The 19530-nt window shown below is 54.0% G+C and overlaps 1 protein-coding gene across 6 annotated transcripts in view; it reads right to left on the bottom strand.

Moving 5' to 3' along the window:
- The window catches only part of EPHB2 (EPH receptor B2), a 210800-nt gene extending 193654 nt beyond the window's left edge, over positions 1 to 17146 (bottom strand). For all 6 annotated transcript variants that reach the window (XM_017534498.2, XM_017534499.2, XM_017534500.2 and 3 more), the window contains exon 1: positions 16947 to 17146. In XM_017534498.2, the coding sequence (XP_017389987.1) occupies positions 16947 to 17007 (61 nt within the window). In that variant the 5' untranslated portion in view covers positions 17008 to 17146. The remainder of the gene's footprint in view (positions 1 to 16946) is intronic.
- Between the last annotated feature and the right edge of the window lie 2384 nt (positions 17147 to 19530).

The following is a 19530-nucleotide window of genomic DNA, read 5'->3' as shown; positions in this document are numbered from 1 at the left end:
AGAAATTGAGCTTCAAAAAGCAGATCTCTTCTAAAAAAAGGTTAAAAAAAAAAAAAGAAAAGAAAAAACAGGCAAAGACAGGAGAGGAAGAAAGACAAGACAAGAAAAATATGTCCAAGTCTCCATAGCTAGAAAAGGGAGCCACCAACTTATCTCCCTTGGAAGGAGTTTTAGTGGCTATAGATCCAGCCCCAAGTTCCATCCCTGCCACTGTCTCTGTGTGTCCTCAGGCAAGCAGCTGTCCCTTTCTGGGCCTCGGCTTCCCCATATGTCCAGCTCTGACATTCTGCATTCTGGAATGGTTCTCGCGGTGCTGCCTGGGTTGTCCAGGCTCCAGGGAAGAGCTGAGGCCCAGCAAGGTGCTGGTAACCCTTCCCTGGCTCAAGGAGTGAAGTGGGCAGGGCGGGACAGGAAGTGGAGGAGCTCCCTGGGAGCTGTGGGGCTTCAGTGCGGGGAAAAGGGAGGTAGTGCTCTGACTCATTGACTCTGACCTGGTCCCTACCATTGGGGCTCACCCCCCAAGGATGTGGGCTACATCCTGGCCTCTCCCACTGCTGGAGTAGCTGGCTGGGCAGGAGTAGCCACACCCAGGGTCTGGCTTAATGGAGGCTAGGCCCATGTAGCCCTCTGGCCCCCAGCCTGCCTCTCCCTGCTCTGGATCCTCTTCCCATGCCCAGCTTCATGGCCTCCTTCCTGAACCCTTCCTTCCTTTGGATTCCTTTCAGTGGCTTACTACTGCTTCCAGTATCAGACATAGCTCACCACTCAAGGCTTCTCTTAACAGACTCAAACCTCCTCTGCCATTTCCTTCTCACATTTGGTTCACTGTGGCTTCTACAAACCTGTCCCCTTCCAGCCTCCAGGCCTTTTCCTAGGCTGTTTCCCCTGCTAAGAATGCCCTTCTTTCCATCCACTATGTAACGAAATCCTACCTACCAAAGAATGCCATCCTGATGGCACACACTGGAGGACTTTCCCCTCTGCACTCAACACATTCCATCTCACACACAAGTGTGGCCTTGGGCATATCACTGAACATCTCGGAGCCTGGTTTTTCACCTACAAAATAAGTATTACTAATTATTATGGGCTGGGTGTGGTGGTTCCCACCTGTAATCCCAGCAGTTTGGGAGGCTGAGACAGGCAGATCACTTGAGGTTAGAAGTTCGAGACCAGCCTGGCCAACATGGTGAAACCTCATCTCTACTAAAATATAAAAAATCAGCTGGATGTGGTGGCAGGCGCCTGTAATCCCAGCTACTCGGGAGGCTGAGGCAGGAGAATCGCTTGAACCTGGGAGGTAGATGTTGCAGTGAGCTGAGACTGCACCACTATATTCCAGCCTGGGCGGTAGAGCAAGACTCTGCCTCAAAAAGAAAAGAAAAATAAAAGAAAAGGAAAGAACCTATTATGCAGGGTTCTTAGGGGGATAAGTTAGAGCATGTCAGAACCTCACCTAGGGTGGTGCCTGGCACTTAGTGAGGACTCAATGGTGGAGGCTGCTGTGATCATGATATTGATGAAGGAAGAAGAAAAGAAGAAGAATGAGAAAGAGCAGAAAAGAAAGAAGAGAGAGGAGGAGGAAGAGAAAGAGAAATGGAGTAGGAGAAGGAGAAAGAGGAGGAAGACGACCTTGCCTATCACCTCTACCGGGATATAATTCGTTGCCATCAGAATGCCAATTTTCTTTAATTTCCCTCTATGTCCCCTAGCATCCTAGAGTCTTTCGAAAATGGCTGTTGACTGGATGGACAGATGGATGGATGAAGGTGGCAGGGCGGGGTTGTGAGAAGGAAGGATGTACGGACAGATGAACAGAAACAGATCAGTCTGGAGGAGACCGAGTGTGCTATCCCAGAAGCTCACAGCAGAGCATCCCACTGGCAGCGGAGGCTTCTGGGACCAGATGCCAAATCTGTTCCCCTGCTGTTGCATCTCCCCCTGGCTCTAAGCTCCTGTGCTCCTGGCCAGCATCAGTCTGCTCTCAAGGTGGAGTGAGTAGAAGCTCGGGGCAGCTGACACCCAGGGGAGTTCCAGATCTTCCCCCACCTGTCACCAGCCTCTGACAGCAGGAATATATCTCCAAAAGTGTGAGCCAAGTCAATGGGAAAATAGGATTTACTTTACAGAAATTCACTTTGGGGGACAACTTCTCCAGAACTCCCCAATGCAAAAACCTTGGCAAATCCACAGTCAATGGCTCAGAAGGTTTCTCCAAACCTGGGGAGTGTGCTGTTTGCTAGCTCCCTCCAGGGCCAGGAACTGGAAAATGAGGAAATGTCACAGTCCAGATACAAAAGAGAGTCTTGGGAGGAGAAATGCACTTTGGTTTTTGGTGCCTGTTTATTCATCCATCAATTTCATCAATTTATCCATCCAACTATTCAAAACAGGCAACCATCCTGCCATTGTCCCTCCATTAACAAAACCGTCTTGCTATCTATCTATCTGCCTCTCCATCTACCAGGCCAGCCAGCCAACCATCCAACCACCCAACAATCCACCTCACTGTCGACCTGCCCATCATTCACCCAGCCATCCAATCCATGCACTTATCCTCTATCTATCCAGCCACTTATCCATCTAACCATCAGTCACTCAACCACTCACCCAAATGCTGAGCTGTTCATCCAACCATCTAACTGTACATTACCCAACCAGCATGGCTGAGAATCTCCCAGTACGGTTGGGGAGAAACCTACACACGGTATGGCATAACCTAGGCAATATAAAAGGCGGGCATACAAGGTGCCACCAAGGACACAGAGGCTACCAAGAGCAGAAGGGGGAAGGGTCAGTGAGAGAGATCAGAGCAGGCTTCACACAGGAAGAGATGCTCAGGCTTCATCTTAACAGGCAGCAAGAATTGACCAGGGAGAGATGGTGGAAAGGGTACCCAGGTGAGGAGGAGGGGAAGGAGCAACATGAAACAATGTGGGAGATTCTAGAAGCCCAAAGGCTTGAGTCCCCAAAACTGCTTGGTTAGCTGTGGGCCTGGGCCAGTCCCAGTTTTTCCAAGTTCACTAGACTCTGTAATTCCCCTTGATTCCTAGAGAGAAAGGGCCATGTCCTGTGGCAGCTGGGTGGGAAGCTGCCATCTGCTGCCCTGGGCTGCGCTCTGATGGCTACAAGAGGGATCAACCCGGGAAAGAGAGAAAAGCGGGTGACCTACAATTCTGTGAAACAGGCTTTGCTGCCAAGCCAACCCAGGTATAAATCCCAACTTCTTATTTTGCAACAACTTATTTAACTTCTGAGTCTTTCTTCCCTCTTCTGAAAATGAAGAAAACGTCAACAGCTCTATGCTAGGCCACTGTGAGGACGGAACCAGCTAATACGGGTGGGGGGTACTTGGTAAGCTGTGGGTAATACTAGTTACTCTTCCTGATCACCGCCAATACGAAAGTCCTACTGTGTGCCAGGCAAAGTGATCTAAAACAGTGGTTTAGAGAGCCGGCCTTAAGAATACATGAGTCGATTCTCAGTAAATGTCAGTTCTCTGTCCATGTATGCAAATTATGTACAAATGGTTCAGAAAAAAATACATACACACACACACACACGTGCATGCGCACACGCAAGGGGGAAAGGGTGAAAACACACAGGAGAGCAAAGGTGGCAAAAATGTTGGCGATTGTTGAATCTAGGTGAAGGCTATATAGGTGTTTCTTTTACTGTGCTTTCAGGTTCTCTGTATGTTTGAAATGTGAAAAAGAAAAAGAAAAAGAAATCAGCTCTTTCTCTGTCTATCTTGGAGTCAGATTGCCTAAGCCTGGATCCTCGCTCTACCATTACTGGCCAAACGGCCATGGATACATGAGCACCCTCTCTAAAGCTTCATTTTTCAATATGTAGGATGCAGGTGACAACGATACCTCAACCCAGGGCCTGGTCTTTGGCAAGTCCTTAATACATGCTAGTTGCTGCTGTTATTGTTACTATGATTATTGTCTTTCAATGGCTAAGAGACTGAGGATGAGAGAGGCTTGGTAAAACACCTGCTTAAAACCAAATACATGAGCTCTTTTAATTCCCCAAACAACACCATGGGGTAGGTGACTTTGTAGTGAGAAGCTAAGCTGCAGAGGGTAAAACGGTTTACCCCGGACACTGGCAGTGAGTGGGAAGACTAGGATTTGAACGCAGTTCTGCCTGTCTCCAAAGTTCAGGGTCTTTCCCCACCCCCGTATCTCCAGCCTCTCCTGACTCAGGCCCAGCCTCATCGCCCTTTCAGCTCCAGAAGGGGCCAGTCAGAGGGTGTCCTGAGCTTTGCTGGCATGGCTGTGCTTCTGGGCCAGCCAGGGGCACCCAGTGTCAGGGGCTCCTTGGCAGCTCAGGAGCCCTTTTCCACTGTTCTCCCGAGAGCTGCGGGAGCTGCCATCCGAGGCCGTGAGGAGTGACAGCTGACGCTGATGGGGACAGGCAAGAGGATGTACTGGCCGGGGCCCTGACTCGAACAGACTCCCTGGGCCATGGCCTTTCGTGGGTTCCAAAAAGGCCCTGCGGGCTCTGGACGAGGCTGTTCCCAGGCTCTGCCTCCCCGTGAGAGGCGGAGAAGCCCCATTCAGGCGGGACGCATCCCACTGTGCGCTAAGCCGCTTTCTCCCCACTTACACGTTTCAGATGCTTTTTGTCCTTCCGGCTTCCCATGGACTCAGGCCAAGTGACAAGTTGGTGCCGTGGACATATGTCGTCGCCATAATGGGAATGTTGACCCCACGCTCTCTCCCTGCTGGGGCCAGGCAGCTTGCACCCCGCCCCAGTGCTTGGCATGCCCCGTTCTCAGTCACATAGGACTCCTTCCAGCTCCCCAGATACATCACACGCTCACGGGCCTCCTATCCGGATCTCTGCAGATGCTGTTCCTGTTGCCTGGAATGGCTGCCGCGCTGCTTTTTCATCTGGCTGTTCCTTAAGAATCACCTTAGAAGTCGCCTCTTCTAGGACGCCTTGTCTAACCTCATGGAATAGTTCAAGAAGCTGAGGCTCAAAGAGCTAAGTTAAGAGAGCCAAAGTCACACTGTGTAAGTGTCTGAGCCAGAGGTCCAACCTAGCATGGTTCTATTCTAAGACCATGCTGCTTTTCATACATTCTGCCAACTCTGCCTCCATCAAGAAGAAACCTAGCGAAGACATGTTCACTGCCTCCAAACATGGCAGATGCCTGCAAGATGGATCTTGTGTTCTTGGCTTGTTCTGGAGGGTGGGAAAGAGGAACCATGTAGGGAAGTTATGGGGAAAGAGACTCCCCAGTTCAAGGTGAGGAGGCATGCTTTAACACCCCCCAGTGCTCACCTGCTATTTGACCTTGAGTAAGTCATTGAACCTCAACTTCCCCATTTGTGTAATGGTGCTAACAATACCCTTGCTATTTCTTTACCCCAAATACCTAAACCAGAGGTTGTAAACTGCCAGCCAGGGCACCAAATCCAGCTAGCAAACATGGTTTGGTTTGGCCAGAACTGTATTTTAAAATAAAATGAGTAAATATTCAAAAACCAGTTTTCAGGCCAGGCATGGTGGCTCATGCCTCTAATCCCAACACTTTGGGAGGCTGAGGCAGGTGGATCACTTGAGGCCAGGAGTTCAAGACCAGCCTGGCCAACATGACAAGACACTGTCTCTACAAAAAAGAAAAAAAAAGTACTGAGCAACGTGGCAGGTGCCTGTCTTTACTAAAAATACAAAAATCAGCCAGGCATGGTGGCACATGACTGTAGTCCCAGCTACTTGGGAGGCTGAGGCCCAAGAACTGCTTGAACCTGGGAGACGGAGGTTGCAGTGAGCCAAGATAGTGCCACTGCACTCCAGCTTGGGCGACAGAGTGAGACTTAAAGCAAAAACTAGTTTTCCCATGAGCATCAGAACTTTGCAAATCAGGCTGAGTGCAATGGCTTGTGTCTGTAAACCCAGCACTTTGGCAGGCTGAAGCATGAGGATCTCTTGGGCCCACAAGTTCGAGACCAGCCTGGGCAACATGGTGAGACTTTGTCTCTACCAAAGGGGGATGGGAAATGCTTGATGCGGTGGCGGGTGTCTACGAATCCAGCTACTTGCGAGGCTGAGGTGGGAGAATCGCTTGAGCCCAGGAGATCAGGTCTGCACGTGAGCTGCAACTGTGTCATTGCACTGCAGCCCATGAGACAGAGTGAGACCCTGTCTAAGAAAAAAGAGAGGGAAATAAAAGAACTTTGCAAATCAGAAGATCTGGCAAAATTGGGCACGGATTCCTGTGTGACAACATGGTCAGGAGTGGGTAGCACCTGCCTTCTTTTTTTCTGAAACGGAGTCTTGCTCTTGTTGTCCTGGCTGGAGTGCAGTGGTGCAATCTCAGCTCACTGCAACCTCTGCCTCCTGGGTTCAAGCAATTCTCCTGCCTCAGCCTCCCAAGTAGCTGGGATTATAGGCATGCACCACCACTCCCGGTTAATTTTGTATTTTTAGTAGAGATAGGGTTTCTCCGTGTTGGTCAGGCTGGTCTTGAACTCCCGACCTCAGGCGATCCGCCCACCTCGGCCTCCCAAAGTGCCGGGATTACAGGTGTGAGCCACTGCACCTGGCCACATCTGCCTTCTTTAGACTGGAGGTGTGCTCCTCCTGGGTCACTATTATACATCCAACAGCCAGGTCGCCTCACTCATTCACAACGTGGGCCAGCTTGCAAGTCTGGGACCTCTGACCAAGACTCTTGTGATTTATTCCCTGTATCACATTAGGCCAGATTTCCCGGTCAGTCAGCAAACAGAAACCCACATTTCTTGCTCAATGGTTTAATGCATCAACTTTGACTATGTTGCCCAGGTCCCCCTCAACTGTCCTTGGAAGTGACGTGCAGAGCTCCGTGGTCCCACCTACTCACTTCTCTCTTTGCACACATCTCCGTGTGCTCTGGGGCCAACCTGTGCTCCAAACTTTATTGACAACAACTGGCCCACGCCTTCAGAGTTTTTTCTTTTCCTCTAATGTGTCCCCACTCCTGCGATGGCCTCTGGGCAGGGTGGGATTGACAACCACAGTCACCCCTTTACCGGGTCTTTCATAGTAGAATGAAGAATACAGCTGCTCCTCAGCTCAGCCTTCTGAGGTGCCTGAAATTAGGATCCCTAGTTCACTGATGAGGAAAATGAGGCCTAGCGCGGTGAAGTGACCTGCCCCAGGCCACAGGGTTGAAGTGTCCTGACTGAGGCCACAGGAGCACCTGGGACCCATCCTCTCAGTTCAGTCCCACCAGCCCAAGGCCCCTTTCTCTGGCCTCAAGCCTCACACTGGGTCTGGAATATCTACAACTCCAGGCTGCCATTTTTCATTAATTTTAGGTGTGTTTATTGCACAGACATCTATCTAGTATCTGTCATGAGCCAAGCCCTGTGCTGTACATGGTGAAGTGGTAAGTCCCTGCCCTCTCAGAGGAGCCAAATAACACTGACGACAATGCAGGGGGTAAGTGCTGGGGTGGGGAGGCAGGGAGTGAGGTTTCTGGTTTCCTGCTACCTCCCCACCCCCATCCCTGGACTGGACAATGAACTCCCTGTGGGACGCTGTCTACAGTATGGCTGCCAACAATTCCTCCTGCTTCTAAACACGAAGCCACTCCTCCAATTAAGGAGGGTCTAGGTTCAAGTTTGGACCACAGGTTGGCCCAAGAAACATGGAAAAGAATAGGGTGCAGGGGTGGGCACTGAACTCTGAGTGTCGCCCGATTCAGTGGGTCAGGACATACTCAGTGGAACGCTGGACAACCCACCATTAAATTTTCTGTGCTAAACAGCTGAGTAAGAAATGGGACTTCTCTTCAAGGATGAAACAAAAAATCAAGCCCTGTATATTTTTCTTTTCCTTGAACCTAATAAGGAAGCCTAGGATGAATCTGAGCTGGCATTGTGACTGGCTTTGACGAACAGAATGCTGCAGGGGTGACACTTTGTGACATTAGAGCCCAGCCCTTAAGAAGTCTTGCAGTTTCCAGCTGGGTGCAGTGGCTCACGTCTGTAATCCCAGTACTTTGGGAGGCTGAGGTTGGTGGATCACAAGGTCAGGAGTTCAAGATCAGCCTGGCCAAGATGTTGAAACCCCGTCTCTACTAAAAATACAAAAATTAGCTGGGCGTGGTGGTGGGTGTCTGTAATCCCAGCTACTCGGGAGGCTGAGGCAGAGAACCACTTGAACCTGGGAGGTGGAGGTTGCAGTGAGCCGAGATCACACCACTGCACTCCAGCCTGGGTGACAGAGTGAGACTCCATCTCAAAAAAAAAAAAAAAGAAGTCTTGCAGTTTCCATTTCACCATGTTGGGAGCTACTTGCCACAGATAGAGGCATGGTCTAGACTAGCAAAGGATGGAGATAGTAAGGAGCGTGAGGGGACCAGCCTTCCAGCCGTCTCTCCAAGGGCCTCAAAGACGTATGTGAAGCCATGATGGAACTTCCAGCCCAACCTTGCTGAGTGCAGTCTCCAGAGGGATCCCCGCTAACAACCAGGGGAACAGAATAAGCACCCAGCTGAGCCCAGCCAATCCACTGAATCAGAACAACTAAGACATCATTGTTGTTTTAAGCCAGTAGGTTTTGGGATGGCTTGCTAAAGATAAGTGATACACTTTTCAGGAGTGGAGTCCTGGACTTTTTGTCGCTCTCCTTTCTCTTGCCTGAAGCCTGGCACTGGGCACTGAATCGTGGAGCTGGTAGAGGCCTCCAAAACCACTGAGTCTCACCCCTGTCATTTTATAGACGAGGCAGCTAAGGCTCAGGAGGCCAAGCAATTGACTCCAGGTCACACAGGGAAACAGAGGCAGATCCAGGAGGCAAACTCGAGCCCTTACAGGGGCTGAGCACCCAGGGAAGCTCTGCACTATCTTGTAACACACCAAGACAAAGGAGTCCAGCAAGTCCGTGGAGAGGTGCCCTGGTGCTCACACATTCTGTCTGAAGAGGCAGTCACCATTCAGATCCAGCCGACTGTGGCCATGTGGGAATGTGGGCCCAGCGAAACCAGATTGTCTGACTTTTCAGAGATGCCAGAAACAGGACTTTTCTGCAAAATCTCATGATTTTCAAATGCTGGCTAAGAATTCAAACTGGATGGATGAGTAATCAAGATTGGCCTTGGGCTTCAAGCTTGGTCCAGTCAAGCTTGAAGCAAGTCACATTATCCCCAAGACCTCAGTTTCCTCATCTCTAAAGTGGGCCCCATGGCTCCTGCCCCTTTCAGGATGGCTGTGAAGGGCCGATGAGCTGTTGTGTTTGGAAGCACGAGCTGTGAATGGCCCTGTGACTGTTCTATGGTCTCTGTTCTCTGTGGAGGCGCCCCTTCCAACATAATGAGTTCACACCCGATTTGTCTAAGTTAGAACAACATTATTCTGACCATTATGACAGAGACTGCATTTTTATGGCAGGTTTGTGTGTTCCAGAACCCTCCCACTTGCATTATCTCAGGATGTTGACGGAGACCGAGGCTGAACAGCTGCCTTGGAGACCCTCATCAGAGTCAAGCCTCTCCTCTGAGCAGGGAGGCACATTCCAGAAGTGGAGAAGAGCGTGAGCTCCGGAGTCACTGGACTTGGGTTTGAATCCCTGCCTCACCACTCCCTAGGTGTCCTTGGGCCATCCACTCCTCTCAGAGCTTCGGTTTTCCCATCCGTAAAATGGGCATCATAATATAACCACCTGTGGGGCTCTTGGGACAACTGCACGAGGCCACACACGTAATGCCCTTAGTACAGTGTCTGGCACAGATGATCATGGCAGGGAAGTTGGTGCCTGGCAGGCACTGGGCCAAGAAGGAGGGCACGGCCGTGAAGGAGTCTACCCGTTTCCCGGATTACGGAGGCTGAATTGGAGTGGGGAGGGGGCCTTTCAGAAAACCTGGATGGAACCTTGAGTGGGGCAGGCTGGAGGGGCCTCTCAGCTATCTAGCAAGTCAGCCAGACCTCCTTGCCGTATAAGGCTCAGAACAGAACGGGTAGGGGAGAGCTGGAGATGGAAAATCTGGTCCACTGGCCCCCTGTTCCCCTACTGCGAATCGAGCTTCCCATTGGTAGAAAGCAAGGATGGCAACCATGAACATTTACTGCAAGCTCAGCACACCTGAGGCATACACTCAGCTTAGTCTTCCTCAGATTAGCACATCCATTGCTCACAGCCATCTCAAGAGCTAGGAACTATGATTACCCCCATTTTAAAGATGAGGAAACCAAGGCTCAGAGAGGTGAAGACACAAGCCAGAGGACACAGAGTAGGGACAGTCTGACCCCACACACCCTTCCTGTAACCCCCAGGCTCTGCTGTTTATAGAACAGGAGAGAAAGTGATCAGGGCTATGCAAAGGTGCTGTGGGACTTCAGAGAAAGGGGCAAGTCTTTCTGGCCGGGGCTGAGGGTGCTGCTGACATTTAATGGTTATGGCAGCCAATAAAGAGGTTCTGCCAGTCACTGTACACAGGACCTCATTTAATCCTTGCCGTGAGCCTCTCACACATGCGCAGCATCTCCAGTGTCCAGATGAGGAAGCTGAGGCTGAGAGAGTGGATCATTTTGTCAAGGCCATACAGCAGGCAAGGTCTCCCCTTCTGAGGACACTCCCACCCTGCGGGGACTGCAGCAGGGCGGCAGATGGCTCCAGGAAGCTCACGTAGTGAGAGTGTCCTAGGCAAGTCCCCAGGTGACATGGGGTGCTGGGGAGACAGGTGTCCCCCTCCCGCACCCTCCGGAAGGCAGCTGCTTTAAAAGGCCCTAAAACACTTTCAAGGCCGCCTTATCAGACTGACTGAGCTGATCCCAATCAGGGAGCCTCCAGGTGCTGCCACAATCAACAACTGCCCGGCCGCCGGCCCACCCCTGGGAGCTGTGCAAACATTCTTTCCTTCCCTGCCTTCCCCCAGCTAACCTTCTTTTTACGCATGAGCCAGCAGCAGCCGGGGCTGGTGGGCGCTAACTCTGATTGATTTCACTTCATTTCAGTCTTTTCCAGTTTCCTGCTGAGGTTTCTCTTCCTCTTTCCCAGGAGTTCTGTGTTTTATCTTAGGCCACTGGGGGGCAAATTTGCCTGCCTAGTGGAAAGACCTGGAGAGTGTGTTAAAAATACAGACTCCCCAGCCTTGTTCCCCCTCTCCCAAATCTCCAGCTAGGTCAGGCATGTAGGTGCCAGGTCAGGAGACGGTTCTCGGTCAGAGGTGTGGTAGGTTCTCCTCTGCCAGAAGGCCCACCCTGGTCTGCATCTCCTCCACCCTCAGTGGGAGCAGGGGTCCCCTGCCTTGCCCAGCCCAGGCATCCTGTCACCAGTGGGCTCCATCTGCCCCTTCCTGTGTACAGAGGTCCAGTCTTCAGTCGAAACTCATAGGTGAGCTCTGGGCAGGCAGAGTTGATCAGAAGCTACCATGGGCTGAATGTCCAGAAAACTGGCCCATAGAACCTGTCCCAGGCAGGGCACAGTGGCTCATGCCTGTAATCACAGCACTTTGGGAGGCCGAGGTGGGTAGATCACTCGAGGTCAGGAGTTTGAGACCAGCTTGGCCAACATGGTGAAACCCCATCTCTACTAGAAATACAAAAAAAATTAACCAAGTGTAGTGGCACATGCCTGTAGTCCCAGCTATTCAGGAGGCCAAGGCAGGAGGATGGCTTGAACCTGGGAGGGGGAGATTGCAATGAGCCGAGATCGTGCCACTGCACTCCAGCCTGGGTGACAGAGTGAGACTCCACCTCAAAAAAAAAACAAAAACCAAAACCTGTCCCTGCTTTGGCGCTGATGCAGAACCTTGAGGAAGTAGGACCAAGAGTGCCTAAGACAATCCCACAGGAGGGAGGGGCCCACCCAATGTTCTATGACAATTTCAGGGTTATTACAGATCCCCAGGACTTAGGAGGCCTAGGGACCCCAGATGAGAGCTCCCCTGGACTAGGAATCTGAGTATTTCCACTGATGGGACCTGGAGAAAAAGGCAGAGATGGAGTCTAAGTCTGTCCATACTTGGGGGGTTGCCATCCCGAGGCTGGGGGAAGTTGGGAGCTTGTGGGGTGCGTTAGGGGAGACACTGATGGCCGATCCGATGCCTGGACAGTCTAAATGCCAAAATGGGGTCCACATCACCATCAGGGACCTCAGAGGGGTTGAGACGAGCATTTAATGTCCACAGCCTTAATGAATGTCTGACTCAGGAACCCAGGGGAAAACTGACGTGCAAGGAGTCTGTGCTCCTCGCTCCAGAGCACACAGCCAGGATTTGAACTTCGTCTGTTTGCGCCTGAAGGCTGTGCCTTTTCTCCACCTCACAGTGTCTATGAAGTCAGCTGGCCCTGTTCCCCACCCCAGGCACGATCCCTTCTCCCACCCAGCCCCTGACAAGAACTAGGTGCCTGGTGACTCTTTAAAAATATATGGATGAATGTAGAAATGAATGAGTGAATAAGTTAACTTGCCTTCAAATTCTACAGCATTTAGGTTTTAAATCTAAGCCCTGATTTCCTGGCTAAGACGAATACATGAAAGCAGTCTCCTTTAAAAATGAGAAGCAAAAGAAACAGACATAAAAGGAAAACCAATTCCAAATTAATCCCATGGAAGGTCGCTGGGTCTTAGACAGGTAATACCCCAGAGGTGGGCCCAATATGGGGTGGGAGAGTCGAGTTGGGGGAGGGAGGGAGGCAGGCTCCCCCACCCCCCATCAGAAGTGGACTTGTCTACCTAGCACACAGTGGCTGCTGGTCCATCTGAATGCTCTGCTCCAGCTGAACTGATCTATTCATTATCCCCAAGCACTTTCTTGCATCTCTACTCAAGCCGTCCCCTTGGTGTCTCCCTCCAGGAAGACCTCCTTGATTTCCTCTGCCAGATGGACTCTCCTCCATGTCCACATCATTTTCCCAGTACTTATCACAGAACATGGTATCATATATTCATCTGTTTGTTCACTCAACATTCAATTCGTTCCATGTTCCTGAGCACCCATATGGCTGGGCACAGTTCTAGGCACCAGAGATGTGGTAGCAAACATGGCAGATGAAGTCCTGGCGTTTACAGTCTAGTCTAGTAGGCAAGGCAGACGCCAAGCAGGACTTTGATACTTCTTCAGGTGGCGATGGGTTTCATGAAGCAAAACAAAGCAGATGGGATGGAGAGGAGTTGGAACTGGGTCTGTTTTAGATGAGAGAATCAGGGAAGGCTTCTGGGGAGGTGGAATTTGAACAGGGCTCTTCAGACCAGAACTGTGGACACAAAAATGAGGCAGATGGGTCTCTGCCTTCAGGGAGCTCACAGTCTAGCCGGAAACTGACAAGCCGGCCTTACTGAGACTGTCCAGGACCCGATCTGGCTCATCTGAACATCACCGCACACTGCACGTCAGCGATCTTTCCAAGCACGAATCTGGCCAGGTTCCTTGACAGCTCAAGAACCTTCAAGGGCTGGCTCCCTGCTGCGCTCGGCATCTGATCCAAACTCCCCAGCTTTCCATTCTAGCCCTTCAGGACCTGACCACCCCGTTCCCTTTCTCAGTCTCCAACGTCCCACTGCTGCCCTCAACCCCCACCCTCCTCAGACACATCAAAGTAAGTACCTGATCATCGTGCCTCCACGTCTTTCTATGGACATATAGACATGCTATTTCCTTTTTCAGGCAAAAGTCTCCTCATCCTCTAAGTTCCAAAGTCAACCTCTTTAACTCTTGAGAACACAGTTCGTTAGCATGACAGGTGGCCAAGAAAAGTTTCACAGCAGGGAGAATGGGTGGTGAGAAAACGAGGCAAAGCATAGAATCATAAAAGATGAAATAACCCTGTTCTGTCCTCAACCACCCCGGGGCTTCACAGCCTCCCCTGGGAAGCACGCTGGACCCCATCACATTCTGTCTCACCCACTCTTCTCCCTGTCAGCTTGTCCCATCTCCTTGCCTGCCCGGGGTCCAGCACCATGCCAGCCAGAGAGGAAACTCCATCAATATTTGGAGAGCAAATGAGCAGATGTAAGGAGACTGATTTTCTGGAGACCTTGACCTTTGGATTCCATCTAGTGGCAGGTCTGCCACTGGCCTCCTGTCCGGTCGGACGTTTCCCCAGCGCTCTTCCATCCGGATCTAAGCCCCCATTCCACATGTTCCAGGCTTTCTTTCCCTTGGTCAGGGGGTGGGGGGGTCTCACAGTTTGGGGGAGATGCTAAGCTTGCCATCCTAACGTAGGAGCCCCTCGTATACACACACCCCCTCTCCTCTCTCCTATTGCGAAGGCGGTAGCTGGGTATTTCCTGGGGCCTTAATGGGAGGACAGGACTTTACGGGCTGAGGAGACGAGGAAGGGAAGGAAATGGTGGCCATGTGGCTCTGGGTGCTAGGAGCCAGAGGGGCCACCCTCCCAACACCCCACGGTTCAGTCCTGTCTTCACAGACTATGTCACCCTCAGGAGGACCCTGTTGTCTCCCAAATGTGCAAAGGCAGCACCGTCCCTCCCTGGCTTCCACGGCCCGAAGGCCATACTCAGTTCTAAAAGGGGGACTTCTCCCATCTGTTATCTGGTCTGATCCTCACAAACACCCCAGGAGGCAAGCAGGACAGACATTATCACCACCCTCGTGGGACGGAGGAGGAAAATGAGGCTCAAAGAGGGGAAGTAGGGTGTAGATGATGGACTCTATAAGAGATTTGGCCAGGCCATTTTATACCCAGGGAAACTGAGGCCTCTACAGGGAAGGGAGCTGGCCCGGGGTCACACAGTAAATTAGAAGCTGGCCTTCTGACTTCCACCTCACACCACCTCCCCATCCATTCAGCCGGCTCCTTATTAACCACTGATAGACTACCTTCCTAGTGTCCAGGGGGCAAGGGAAGAGCCTGGGGCGAGCGCTGGGGTGCTGCATCGGCCCTCCTCCCACCCTGCCGTGGCTTCCCGTCCCCACTCTGCCCCCAAGTGGCGGTCCAAGTAGCCATAGCCTCCTGTGATGTCAGTGCTCACCAGCCCTGTGTCCAGGGCCAGGGTCCAGGCTGGCCACAGCCCACCAGATTCCAACCAGCCTCTGCCAGGGTGATGGCTGGACAGACGTGGCCCTTCCATCTACCCCGCAGTAATTAAAAACATACCCAGTCCTCTTCCAACGAGAGAAGGGCCAATTTTCTTCCCCTCCAGCACCGCTGACTGCAACCTAAATAGCAATATTTATGCCAAGCTCCCCATAATACTGTAAACATCCCAATGTATAGTGGGCCAACGCATGAGTCATTTCCCCAAAGCCAGAGTTAATAAGTGGTACCTCAGCCATATTCCACCGAGCTCCCGCCAGCAGCCGGGCCCCAGGGCTGCCCTCCACACCCAGAACCCGTGGCACCCTCGGTGCCCCAGTGGCCCCACTCCGGGAAACCGCAGGCAGCCGCCAAATCCCCCAGGAACCGGAGGACAGCTGCCTCAGTGCCAGAAACTGTGGCTGCCATCCAGGGACACCCCCCGCCCCCCACTGCGGTCACTAAAGTGCTCATTACCAAAAGAGAAACTCAAATTGTAGCACGGGGTCCCCGACGATGCCTTTCCCAGAGGCTGCAGCCCCCACACCTGGTCTGATAGGTTGCTTTTCTGAGGCTGCAAGAAGGGAAGGGGCTCCCCACAACCCCAAAGTGGCCTGAGAAGTGCACACAGGCCTTATCCCTCAGCCCACAGGAGCAGAACCCTGGAAGGGGTCATGTGGTTTAGGGGCAAGAAAACCCAGCTTAAGGGAGTGCTGGTTTCAAAGAAAGACCTCAGACCTGGGCTCTGTTTGTATCACCCAACGGTCCTAGGTGAAACTGGACTTTTCAGAGCCTCAGTTTCCCTATCTGCTAAAGAGAAGGAGGAATCATACCCACCTGGCTTCCCCGGAAGGCGTATTTTGAGGGATCCAACACAATTGTGGGCGGGAAGGCACTTTGTAAAGCTTAAAGTACCTTGTCAACTGTGCAGCACGCCGTAAACCACAGAGAGCTGCGTATAGTGCGAAGTACTTCATAAACTGTAAAGTGGTTTGAAAACTGTAAAGTGCAGTACACGTGAGAACCATTATTCATGTTCGCTTCTTGCCCTGCAAGCTCGGCCATTCCTGATGGACACACCCAGACCCCACTAACTTTCCCTCCAGAGCAAGCTGGCTCGGGAGACCTGGCAGCTACCCCTGCCCCCCGGGGGTCGGGTGGTACCAATACTCGAGGCCACGGGGAGGGGGCCCGGCGACCCTGGCCAAGGCCAACACATGGCAAGAGCATCTGGTCCGGCCTTGGCGGCAGCTGGAGACTTCTCGGGGCTCCAGCCGCCACGCTGAGCGCCGCGGCCGCGGGGCGGTGGCCGGCAGGGGTGCCCGGAGACCCCGCGGGGCGGAGAGATGCCCACGGACCCAACCCCTGCGCAGTCCTCACGGGGAGGGGACCCCATTGTACGCCGCGGGCGATGGGCAGGCAACTACGCGGGGGCTGGCGGCCTCCCCTCCACTCTGCCAGTCCCTGCTCTCTGGGGCGCCGGGCCCCATTCCGGGGGCGCAGGCCGGGAGCCCCCACCCCGGGCGGCCGAGGTGCCTCCCTCCCTCTGCTCCCTGCCAAACTTTCCAGCCCCGACCGCGCGCCGGGCCCCCCCATCCCCAGCCGGGCCCGCGCCCCTCCACCCGGTGCCAAGCAAGACCAGGCCGGCGCAAGGCGGCTGCCTGGGCCGGGGGCGGCGAGCGCGCGTGGGCAGCCCCCAGCCCTGGGCGGCGCTCGCCGGGCTGGCTACAAAGCCTCGGCAAGATGGTCCCTTCGCCTCCTCCTGGCACAGTCAATCAGCGCCCGCCGCTCCCCGGGCGCCCGCGGGCCCCGCTCCTCCCGGCGCGGCCGGACACACCTCCCCGCGGCCACCTGCGCCCGGCACCGGCCCCCGGGCAAACTTTGAGGGCCGCGGGGCGGAGGTGGGCGCCGGCGGCCGCTCGTGCCCGGCCGTTCCCCGCCCCCATCGCCCGCCCGCCCGCTCACCTTCCACGGCGGCGAGCAGCGGCAGCAGCAGCAGCGCGGCCCCCAGCCTCCGCAGGGCCATGGCTGCGCTTCCCGGAGCCTCGGGCCGCGGCGCCGCAAGCCCCGGGCGGCCCGGGCGGGAGCGCGCGCCCCGGGCTCGGGGGGCCGGGGGGAGCGGCGAGGCGCGGCGCACACACAGCCGCCGCCACCGCGCAGCCAGCAGAATGAGCCATCCAGCCCGGGCAGAACGGGGACCCGGGCTCCGCCAGCGCTGGGCACGGCCCACCTGAGCCGCGGGCGCGGGGGGAGCCCGGCCTGGGCGCTACCCCCCGCGCGCGCCCCGGCCCCCGGCGGCCCCGCGCCGCCCCGAGTCCCTGTCCCCACACCGCGCCCGCAGGGTCACCCGGGGGCAGCGCGGGCGCTGGAGCGCGGCGACCCCACGCGCTCGGGCCACCGAGACCCCGGGCTCCCCCCGCGCAGCAGTGGTCTCTCCCGGCGCTGTGGCTCCTCCAGATAAAGCAGCGATTTCAGCCCAAATGTTTCTCAATTTTTATTGAATGCTGCAAAGCCGGAGAGCGTCTGGCGCGGCTGACAGGGGCAGGGAGAGCGGACGGGGGGTTGGGGGGGCGCGGGGAAGGGACTTCCCAAAGCGGGGGCCGGCACTACCTGTCAGGGCAGAGAGTGCCACCCCCTCGCCTCAGCCCTGCCACCCAGGTCCCTGCGGCTTCGAAAGGGACTGAACTGCAATGAATGAAAAAAAAAAGGGGGGGGTTGGGGGGCATCTGGGAACAAAACAGGCGGCTTTCCCAGGCACTGGGGCTGGACTGGGGCCTCCGAGTGGGAGAGTGGGCCTTGGCGCTAACCCGAGGGCCTGGGGTTGGGGGGGGGTCACTCTGGCACTGGTGGGCTGGGCCCTGGCAGGCAGACCCCAGGCCTCCCCTCCCTGCCCCGTTGTTCTGAGCGAGCCCCTCCCTGCAGACTCGTCTATCTGTACATTGGATTTCTTCTCTGTTGATCTTGCTCCCAGTGCAGTTTGGGGATGGGGTGAAGGAAGTCCATGGGGGAATCTGGGGAAAGCCCGAGCCACCCCCGCGCTGCGGAATGGACCTGTCTGTGCAGCCGTGGTTTTGTGCATGGCCTTCCCTTCAGGGAAAACCCAACCCTGAGCCCCAACCCTGTGGGCCCTGCCCTGCTCTGACAGCCTTCATCACCGTCATCATTAACAGGCTTTACCGAGGTCTGGATGGTAGGCGGCTGCAGGGGGCCTGTGGCAATCACCCAGGCTGGACCCCTGGCGGTTGAGAGCCCACTCCTAAGGAGACTTCATCACGAGCCTGGAACTCTGTGGAGTGGATGGAGGAGGCCAGTGGAGGAGCAGGTGGTTTGAGTCGAAGGCAATTTAAGTCTATGCTACCCACATCTTCTGTGTCCCTTTGTCCCACAAACTATCAAAATGTCCCAGCAATTCCTTTGTCAGGGCTCACCCTTCTGTCCATACCAAGAAAATGAGGTAACACAGGCATTGGGAATCCATCTAAGGTTTGGAAAGTTGGGTTCTCTTTTGAAGCTCCCAAGGGTCCAATTGAAACGGGTGTCATCCTGGAAGGCCACCAGGAGGAGGCACCCTGTGAGGGAGACAGAACAGGAGTGAGCAGGGAGAGAGGAAAATGGGAGATTTTCCCCTTTTAAGCCTACACACCCCTCACCAGGGTCAAGATCCACTGGGGTGGAGCTGGCCTTTATTTTCAGCTCCTGCCTGTCAGACCTCCCAGGAGACCCAGGGTTTGAGGGACTCCAAGTTTGGCCCATCTTAAGGCAATCCTCCCTCTCCTGGGCAGAGCAGCTCTAAACTCTGGCCACCTCCAGTGCATCCAGGTCCTAGCCACTTACAAATTTGAGAAGTTATTATTGAGCACCTATTATGTACTGGGCAGATTCAACTTTTTTTCTTTGTTTCCATTTCCTGGGACCCTTGACTCCACCTACCCATGGCCAGCGGTTACTTGCCTTTTTCTCTCAAAATAGGAAGAGCAGTACCTCTGCTGTATTGTGAGGACCTGGTACCAGGCACTAGGCTGAGCTTGGTTTATTTCTTGTCCCCTTCATCTTTCCTACTCTGTGCAGCAGGTGTGAAATTTTCATATCATGAAACTGAGGACCAGATAAGTAATTTGTCCAAAGTCACATGGCAAATCGGAGCCAGGATTCTATGCCAGATCCATCCGACCCCAGTGCTGATCACCTTGTGCCTTTCACAGAAGCTCAGAGCTCAGGGTAACTTCCCACATCCTGTTTCACAAATAAGGAAGCTGATACCTAAAGAGGAAAGTGGGCCAGGCTCACCCTGTAATCCCAGCACTCTGGGAGGCCGAAGCGGGCAGATCACCCGAGGTCGGGAATTCGAGACCAGCCTGACCAACATGAAGAAACCCCATCTCTACTAAAAATACAAAATTAGCCAGGTGTGGTGGCACATGCCTGTAATCCCAGCTACTCAGGAGGCTGAGGCAGGAGCATCGCTTGAACCCGGCAGGCAGAGGTTGTGGTGAGCCGAGATCGCCCCATTGCACTCCAGCCTGGGCAAGAAGAGCAAAACTCCATCTCA

The sequence above is a fragment of the Cebus imitator genome, unplaced genomic scaffold (genome assembly GCF_001604975.1).
Source record: "Cebus imitator isolate Cc_AM_T3 unplaced genomic scaffold, Cebus_imitator-1.0 Scaffold87, whole genome shotgun sequence".
In the NCBI taxonomy this organism is placed as follows: Eukaryota; Metazoa; Chordata; class Mammalia; order Primates; family Cebidae; genus Cebus; species Cebus imitator.
The sequence above is the reverse complement of the archived record's forward strand: the minus strand, read 5'-3'. Positions and strand labels throughout refer to the sequence as shown.